This window comes from Argentina silus, assembly GCF_951799395.1.
Source record: "Argentina silus genome assembly, chromosome: 10".
NCBI classification, from domain to species: Eukaryota; Metazoa; Chordata; class Actinopteri; order Argentiniformes; family Argentinidae; genus Argentina; species Argentina silus.
This window is the reverse complement of record NC_139664.1, coordinates 4,176,056-4,186,055: the sequence shown is the minus strand read 5'-3', so window position 1 is coordinate 4,186,055 and position 10,000 is coordinate 4,176,056. Positions and strand designations below refer to the sequence as shown.

General features: G+C 41.8%; 1 protein-coding gene across 1 annotated transcript in view; it reads left to right on the top strand.

The window, feature by feature from the left end:
* The window catches only part of gabbr1a (gamma-aminobutyric acid (GABA) B receptor, 1a), a 33,946-nt gene that overhangs the window by 3,580 nt on the left and 20,366 nt on the right, over positions 1–10,000 (top strand). The window contains exons 4-7 of the mRNA XM_083678861.1: positions 1–17; positions 4,001–4,186; positions 4,712–4,729; positions 8,343–8,503. The exon at positions 1–17 is cut by the window's left edge and continues 122 nt beyond it. Of these exons, the coding sequence (XP_083534987.1) occupies positions 1–17; positions 4,001–4,186; positions 4,712–4,729; positions 8,343–8,503 (382 nt within the window). The remainder of the gene's footprint in view (positions 18–4,000; positions 4,187–4,711; positions 4,730–8,342; positions 8,504–10,000) is intronic.

The window sequence follows — 10,000 nt, the reverse complement described above, 5'->3', positions numbered from 1 at the left end:
ACATCACAGCAGATGTTGTAAGTACACTCCACAGAGATCGGAATAAAAACCTAATTCTGTTCTCATTTTCATTTCTTTTTTTTCTTCACAACATACAATACAACACATCAGACACAATGCCAACAGAAGTATTGTTAGACTCAAAACAATGAATAAATAAAACAAGAGGATGAAAAATACAATTCGAAAGAACACAAAACAAAAACAGTCCTAAGAGAGTGTTTGTTTTCCCTTCAGTTCTTTTCACTGTTCTAATTATATTCACGCGTCCCTATAGTCTCTTCCCTATTCCTCGAATTTCTTCCCCTCGCTTTCTTCTCAAATCACATTAGATCTGAGGTTCTTCCCCTTAGATATTCTCCTCCGGGCGTTCGGTGGCGTAGCACACTAAGGTGCATACCATACCATCGCAAGGTCCCTGGTTAGATTCCGGCCATCGACATATCCTGCATGTCATCCCTCCTCTCTCTCTCTCACCCATCCTTCCTGTCAATCTTTACTGTCTCTATTCCAATCAAGCAGAAATGCCCTAAAACATATTAAAAAAATAAATAAATAAATAATATATATATATATATTCCCCTCCAGTGCGTTTTGAGAAAGAGGTGAGGAGAGAGGATGCGATGAATAGTGGAAAAAAGACAATTGAGATGCAGCCTATTTCTATGGTACACTCATAGAGTTATAAATACTAGATGGCGCGCAAGCATGAACTGTGATTATATGGGGAGCGCCATGTAGTCAACTTTCTTCTACTGTGTGAATGGTGTTTGTGATTCGCTGTCACTTGCTGTGCTGGAGTGTTTGCTCAACTCAGCTCCAGTCTCTCAGGTGACCAGCAATTTATTGCATGCACCTGAGAGCCATTTATAATCTATAGATAAACCTATTGGAGGAGACCATGGGCTCCAATTTGTTTCCGCTAAACAGTAAAAACCATGTGCAGAGACGTGAGAAAAATGTTGGTAATTTCGTGTCCCCTCTAGGTGCGTCTGCTCTGACCAGCACAAACTTAAAAGCACAAAAAAAAATAATAATAATAATAATTGGCTTCTGGCATTTATGACTGCCCCTGGTGTGAGCATTGATATCTTTGTCTTATAATGACTGATGGATAGACGATTCACTTACCTAAACAAATGTATTTGTTGTAAGTCGCTTTGGATAAAGGCGTCTGCTAAATGCCATAAATGTAAATGTAAATGTTAAACTTTGCACCAATATAGGCGGAGTGGTAAATAGGAGTGTTTGGAGGACAACTTGTATTTAGTATTCACGGAGTATGATTTGCTGCCAGCAGATGGCAGCATTAAAACGTCCTGTTTAACATAGATACTATATATGCCATTTATATATGCCATTTATATATGCCATTTAGCTGACGCTTTTATCCAAAGCGACTTACATTGCAGTGAGTGCATTAGTCCAAATACAGGCAAATTAGCCGTTCCACATTCAATAATAATTAACAATCGCTGAAATTATTTGATCATAATTTGATCATAATGGGCACATAAGTACATCGTCTACAAATATGTGGAAGTAGGCCTAATGTTCTCGCATTAGCCTACTAAATTCCGTAGGCGATATTCCCAAAAACATTGAATTAATGCCAATGTTCCCAGCATGCACTGAACGCCTCCACTCTCTGTCTGTGCCAATTAATACCTGAGAATAATGAAATCATGCAACCGTGAAGGTCTTTGATACAGTATAAAATCAAATAGGAGTATATATACTGTATATTATAGGAAAATATGCATAGGCCTATACCTACTTGATAGAAAAATACTTTTGGAGAGCCTTTACGCACAAAAAATTGTTAGAAAGTAGCCAAAATTTAATTTCTTCAGTCTATGATAATATTGTGAGGGGAGACTAAAATAAACCTATCATACTAAAGTAATTTGTAAGTCTACTGTTCTACAGTGCTTGGAGACTCCCAGGTTGAATGTGGCATGCCACTCTAGGCTTGTTGTGTGGTTAGATAATGATATAGACACTTCAGCTCATGGTTAAATGTGTTGTACATTTTGTACATTTTATTTGTCAAAGATATCAATAATTATCCATTTAAACATTCATTCTTCATCTCATACTCAATTATCCCCACCCACTCTTTGATGGAGACCTGCCCTCTGCCTTTACGCAACCTGAAACTTTGCTGAACGAAATTACCAACATGGTGCTCATATCAACTAAACTGTGTGGTGTGCAGAGGAAGCAAATTGGAGCCCTGTGTATTGATCCAATTGGCTGATGCCTTCCCAGCTCATAGGAGGTCCCACCCTAGTTGACTACATGGCACCCCTCAAACTGTCATATGTTGTAAATGAATGTTATGAATGGGATAGATAGCCAGTGCCTTCTCTAGTAATACTGTATATCTATGGGTACACTCTCCTTTACACTCTCCTTTAAACTCTCTTTTACAATCTCTACATTTCCCTCATTGTCACTCTATTTACCCCTCCTTCTCTTCAGAGTTGGGATCAATTACTTTTCAGAAAATGGGAGGAGAGAGAGGTTAAACAGGGGTAGAGAAAGAGAGAGAATGGGAGGAGAGAGAGGTTAAACAGAGAGAAAGAGAGAGAATGGGTGAACATGTGGTAATAGTGTTGGTCAGTTTACAACAACACATACACCCACAGACATTAGGGACAGGTATTGTACTGAACATAACCATATCTCCTTCTCTGCCTTTGTGAATTAGACATGGAGTTTTTCCGTAGAAGCGCAAATAAACTTCTAAACTTCCATGGAACTGACCCCAACCGTTTCTCCTACGACATTTCTCAAACATAGTCATGAAGCGGACATTCTAAGACAGAAACATAAGATTGCATGTACAGAACTGTACTGCATTTCTCCCATTAAAGTGATTGAACAGGATATTTGTATAATTTCAGCCACCAATCTAACTAATGTACACACAAGAGCCAAAAACGGGTCCCCTGCATGTCAGCTTCACACAATAAGCCTCTGCGTCTCACACACACACACGTCAGGTGCGCATAGAGTATTGAAACTAGTTTCTAATAGATCTACCAGATACTCAACAGCCATACATATCGGTACGGTATGGTTTATTTATTTTTGCTTGAAGGATGCAAAGCTTTTTAAAAGATGACTGAGTTTCAAACGGATGTTCATGGGCGGCTCATTCATCAACCAGGAAATTGCTTTCGGAAAGGTTACGCATTACAGTCGACGGTGTTTGCTGCCATACCGCCGGGTAAGTGATGTGATGTATTATCCACATACAGGCCCGTAGCTCAATTTCAAGCCCAAAATGGGAGGTTTATAAAGTGCAGACGTGATCACCAAGATCCCGTAGCGTCCCTTTAGAAGCAATACACTGCACTACGGTACATTACTTAGCTTAGCGTGAGAGCTTCTATGTTAAGCTCTCCCACCTCATGTATTATTGTGCACCTCTCTGCCTAGAACACTCTCATATGCAATCTCTGCGCCTGACTTCCTGCTGTGCGGATATAAGCAGGATAATTCTCACTGACCTCTCTCTCTCTCTCTGTCTCTCTCTCTGTTTCTCTCTCTCTGTTTCTCTCTCTCTCTCTGTTTCTCTCTCTCTGTCTCTCTGTTTCTCTCTCTCTGTTTCTCTCTCTCTCGCTCTGTCTCTTTCTGTCTCTCTCTTCTCTTTCTCCCTCTCGCTCTTTGTCACTCCCTTTCTCCTCTCTCTCTATCACTCTTTCTTTCTTTCTCTCTCTCTCTGTCTCTCCCTCTCTCTTGTTTCTCACTACCTTCCCCCCCCCACTTACTCACTCCCTCTTTCTCACTCCCTCTCTCTCTCTCCCTCTCTCCTTCCGTCTGCCCCTCCCTCCCTCTCTCTCTCTCTCTCTCTCTCTCTCTCCCTCTCTCCTTCCGTCTGCCCCTTCCCTCTCTCCTTCCCTCTCTCCCTCCCTCCCTCTCTCTCTCTCTCTCTCTCTCTCTCCCTCCCTCTCTCTCTCTCTCTCTCTCTCTCTCTCTCTCTCTGTGCCAGTGCTGCTGTGCCCTCGTGTGTGGACGTCCCTGGAGAATGGCAGGGTGGCGGTGAAGCCCCCAGGACACCCAGTAGAGGGCAGTGTGCTTCACTACAGCTGCCATGCTGGATTCATACTGGAGGGCAGGAACGTCACCCACTGTACCAAGCTGGGCAAGTGGGACTCGCCCAAACCCCTCTGCCTCTGTGAGTGTAAATTGCCTCCGTGATGGAAATTGTCCATCTGCTGAATGCACAATGATGTTGACTCGAGGAGCTGTTCTATTTTTTTTTATGATGTGCACAAACAAAATGCAAACCCAATCGTGACATTTGTAGCACGGTAAAGCTCTGTATTGCACTGTATCTGAATCTGTATATATGCACTCACTGCAATGCAAGTCGCTTTGGATAAAAGCGTCAGCTAAATGGCATATATAAATGGCATGTATAGTATCTATGTTAAACAGGAAGTTTTAATACTGCCATCTGGTGGCAGCAAATCATACTCCGTGAATACTAAATACATTTGTAATACAGTAATAGTACAGGAGGCCAACATATTGATGGTAATTTCAGCATCACACACAACTGTGTACTTCTGTACATTATGTAAATCTATGCATGCAGAAGGGAAAAACACTAAATCTTTTAGTTTAAATACCTGTCACAGATATTTATTTTGCTATAACTAGTCTTTTTTTTTTGTCTCTTTTTGTTTGCTTACCAAAGATGACAGAAACTACACAGGTAAGAGAAATGGAGTTTGATTGTGTTACAAATGTTTACTTACTAAAAGTGTAGTAGACACTTTAGTTTGCACTTGTAAACACACTGACATTGTGTTATTGAGAAGGTATGATACACATTTGATATTAGAGTGGACTATCCCTTTAAAACTAGATTAGTCTTTGTGTACACAAGTAGCATGGTCAGTAAAGCTCAGTGTGATTAATTTGGCAAAAGCTGCATTGCTGCTTCTGAACACAAGAGGGCAGTAGTTCATAACATTTTGAGCAAAAGGTAAATGCCATCATATGCTGAACAGAAGTTCGGATCTTTATACGCTCGTAAATGATCTACATTGATTGTAAGATAAGAGCCACAGTGAGAAAATACACACATTTACGAAATCAACATTTTGACAGTTTCTGAATTTTTGTATTTGTGAGTTTAGGAGAGATTCCTTTTTGTTAGTCAGATCTGTGAAAGATTGTTGAATATTGACACATTTTCACCAAGTGAAACAAAGTGAATGCTGGTACGTAGTGAATGGTGTTATAAACAAATCATTATATGCCATCTGATATCTCAGCAATTAATAAAATCATGAATACTCACTTAATGTATATCTTCATCCACTACATACAACCTGTCTTGATACATAAAACGCCATGTCCCCCATCAATTTCCATCTTCTGCAAAAACAGTATTCTGTATCTCTCTCTCTCTCTCTCTCTCTCTCTCTCTCTGTCTCTCTCTCTCTGTCTCTCTCCCTCCCTCCCTCTTCCCTCCACTCAGTGTGGAACCGCCACCCACTTACTGCCTTCTCAGCGGGGGAAAGGTTAATGCCTAGCCCCTGTCTGTGTCTGTGTCTGTGTGTGGAGGTGTGTGTGTGTGGGCCGGAGCCTGTAGAAACGGAAGATCAAGTCAGAATAGAGTCTATCCTCCTCTCTGATCTGAAGGCCCCCATGTTCTTCAGGTTCACCTGAATAGGCAGTCTATACAGAACAAGACTCCAGCACTAATGGGGAGACCGAGAGGAGGTGTTAAGACTAAAGCCTCTGAACGTTTGTAAAGGAACACATCTGAATAGAATCTACACCTCTGTCATCTTAAAGCCCCACGTTCTCACATCGGTTAATCCGAATACAAAGCATAAACATGATTGGACAGATATACCGGGTACGCCCGGTAGAGGTTTCAAGACTGCATTATCTGTGACTGGATGTTTTCAGGGTTTGCTGCTGTGCGGAATGACAGCGTTATTATGGAGCGCCATTAAAGTTCACGTATAAATAATTGATGCTGTGCTGCATAGGTCAGAGTGCGTGATCAGAAAGGTGGGAAGAGGGGCCAAATGCCAGTGCATGATCAGAAGCCTCACCTCAGCCTCTGGCACCTCGTTAGGAACCGTTTCTGACAGGTCTCCCCTTAGAGAGGCGTGTCCTATATCTACAGTCTATATGATTTAGTTTAATGACTGTGCATGGTCCGCATTGAGATGGAGGGGTGAGGAGAAGACCATTTTCTTCACCATTCTCAGTGTGTCATTATACCAGGGGAGGCTAGTGGAGGTAGACATTGGAGGACGGGCTCATTGTAATGGAACGAGGAATGGTATCAAACATGTACCGACAACTTGACAGTGTAACGGTTGTGTTGTTACATTCACTCTTAGAAGGTACTACCTACCAAAAGGGTTCTTTGGTTATCCCTTGTGGAAGGATCATGTGTGAAAAGGGTTCTACATGGAACCCAGAAGGGTTCTATCATTGCCAATGAGCCTGGCGGTGACATGTGGGTGTGGAAGGTGTTAAGACCGGGAAAAGGGTAGAGGTAACGATTACTTCTGTTGTAATTCTATTACAGCTCTAATTCTATTATGCCTTTTGGCATAGAGGGCCGGTCTGAGAGGCTGGCAGGTTGGCAGAGAGGCAGAACTGCATTGGATGAGTAAAAGGAGGGCACCGAGAGAAGGGTTTAAACTGGACAGACGGTTCAAACAGCGGGTGTCCTGTAGAGGCACTCCTGCTCATCTATCAGACTTCGGTTCTGCTTACACCGAGGGAAAAATCAGAGGCTGAAGATTGATGCACCATTTTTGCTGTTTTTTTTTTTTTTTTTTTGTAAATATCAAACTAGCCTCAGAGGCATTTTATATAGGCTCACTCATGGGTGTTTTAATGAATGTCATTAGATAGCATTGTTTATTGAGAACGTCTGATATAAAATGGGGCTTTGGAGCATGTGCAATTTGAGGCACTGTATAATTGTGTGGTTGAATTTGTTGCTATCTCACTGTCTATGTAATGATTACGTAATTTGAAAGTCCAATGTTTGTATTAGATCGGTGCTTTATTTAGCCGAGTTAGTACATTTGCTGATTAGACATTGATTTTAATAAATTATTTCTGGCCTCTCAAAGATAAAAAGATATGTTGAGTGACATACACACGAGGTAGAAAGTGTGCAGATTCCAAGTGGATGGCAAGAGTGGTTGAAATCATGTTTGCTGTAGTCTATCAATTGTATAATATTTTAGAAAAAGCTGAATGGTTCACATAGAAAGAGGCTTTGGTAGCCTATGCAGATACGATGGAAGGAATTGGAATGAAGATATACAAATTCAAAAGTTAGTGTAGCCTACAGCCACCTCATCCATTCCATGCCCCATCTCTCTCTCTCTCTCTCTCTCTCTCTCTCTCTCTCTCTCTCTCTCTCTCACACACACACACACACACACATTCACGGACCAGCATAAATCAGCCGAGCACTCCTCGCTTACACACGCTCATAGCCTCTCTGCTGCAGTGGATGATATGTAGACCTTTCGCATCTCATACCGCGGCATCTCGTTTCATCCCTCTAAAATTTGAATACGGATAGTAGAACGGAAGGATATCATTTCCAAAAGCTTTTATGCAAATCCTGAAATTACGCACAATAGGACACTAGTGTTATTATTCGTGAGCTCTTTGGTGCCTTCTCGAGTGGTCGAGCTATTTTATCGCTTACCTTGCGCGGCAAAGTCGTGAGTATGAATGAAGTGGAAATAAATATTGGACTTACATTTATCGATGTAGGACAGACATAGTTTTAGTTTTGCCCTATACTCTCACCGTTGCAGTATATTTTCATATGGAGACGTTTGCAAAGTGTTTGACCATAACAGCCCTCTTGAAAAACAGCAAAAAGAGAAAAGCAGTGATTAACAATTAGTCCTGTAGCCAACATTCACCGTTTATAAAATACTTTTTTTTTTTCTGCTCTTTACTTTCACCTTATAAGGATACAGGCTTAACTGGGATTGTTTTCATAACCGCCTCGATGTCGAACACGTGTTGAAATTACTTTTTACAGACATCAAAGTGGTTGTAATGACATGCTGTTTAGGATCAAGACCAAATTCACCCCAATAGCGAGATATTTTAAACTTCAAATAGGCCTAGAACTTTCTCTCCGCCAGTCTTGTATTCCCGCGGAAATAACTCCACTGCAGCATCGATATACTCCAGTCCAATTCACCGGACCATGGCATTAATTGGAAGAAGTCTCCCGCAATTGTCCAGGGTCGCATCCGGCCACGCTGCCCTCCGCATATCGCTCACCTTTCTCCTCTTCTGGCCGTGCCCGTCCCTAGGCAAGAAGAAGCTGTACATTGGCGCCCTGTTCCCCATGAGCGGCGGCTGGCCGGGCGGCCAGGCGTGCCTGCCCTCCGCTCAGATGGCTCTGGATCTAGTGAACAACAGGAGTGACATTCTGCCGGATTACGAGCTAGAGCTGATACACTACGACAGTATGGTAAGTGGATAATGGGTATGAGTGAAAAGGTGTCTGTGTCTGAGTATATCTAGGCTAAATCTTCTGAATGATCATAGGGTTATCAAGCAACTTTATTTTGGCTTGTTAAATTGAAATTAGGTTAATATGATTAACAATAGGTTTACTGTAAATTATTTGTACGTTTCATCAGAGTTCTCCACATGTGAATATCACCACTGTTACGATTTTACCTCATAATTCCTGCATTCCTGATTTTCTGCACTTGTAGCATGTGCGTGTATCAACTTCGCAGTGTTGGCAGGCACCTTCGTTTTGTTTCATTACACTGGAGTCTGGAGTGTGCAAATTATCCTTGTGGAATATTTGCCCAGTCGACAACTTTGAAATAGAATACACTACATATTGTATATCCCTTGAGATACTGCTAAGGGCGCTATGAACTACCACAATTACACAGGGAATATGACAACAAGGCATAGCTTTTACGCAGAACTGCATTTCTTCATGTCAAGCACACCGGTGTCAACAGGGGACACATTGTTAGTGAGGTGTGAGGTGTCCTTGGGACTTTATATCACTTATAACTGACCATTACCGTCCAATTAGACTATCCGCTGCACCAGCGAGCTCCTCAGTCTCCTTAACAAGGCAGTTGTGCTGGCTGGCACGAAATGTTTTGAGCGGTATTAAATGAACAAAACACCCACTGCTTGATGCTCATAAATAATGTATCATAAATACATTTTAGAATGTCAGCACTATTCAATCACTATATACAGGCATTATTATATACACTTTCCCCCCTTGTTTCTGCCCCAGTTGTTGCCTGGCACTTTGTCATCAGGTTTAACACAGCCTCGTATCAATCATGCTGCAGGACAGGTGCCTGTTCGCTGGCTCAGCCACGGCCATGAAACAGTTAACCGCGCTGTCACTGGTTAGAGAGCAGTACAAGCTTAGTTCTGATTGGTGTAAAAGGCTCTGCATTGGAATCCCATGTTAAAAGAATAGGAAAAAAGGAGAGGAAAGTTGCCATGGTAACACAGTTGCCACTGAAACAACCATTCAAACAAACAGGTTGCATAGTCCCCCCCTACACACACACACACACACACACACACACACACACACACACACACACACGCAAACACACGCACACACACGATAAGAATCGGCGTGATGAGAATACATGCATTGATATGTTAGATTTATGCATGTGCATGTATGTATGTGTATTGAAATAGATTTAGAAAACCTATGCATGAAGTTTCACCAAATACTGGATGCAGCATATGATTTAGGTTAATGATAGGGGCTGTTCTCACAAAAAACATGCATTGCAACTGAACGCCGTTGTCAGCAGAAGAAAGGAATGCTACCAGATTGAAAGGGAGTTAGTGTTAGCGACTTATTTCCTACGAGTTGGTTGATTTTTCACAGTATCTCTTTTTGTTTTGACAAACCTGTGAAAGATTTAGAACTTCGTCACACACCACAGTTGAAAAACCGGTGAAC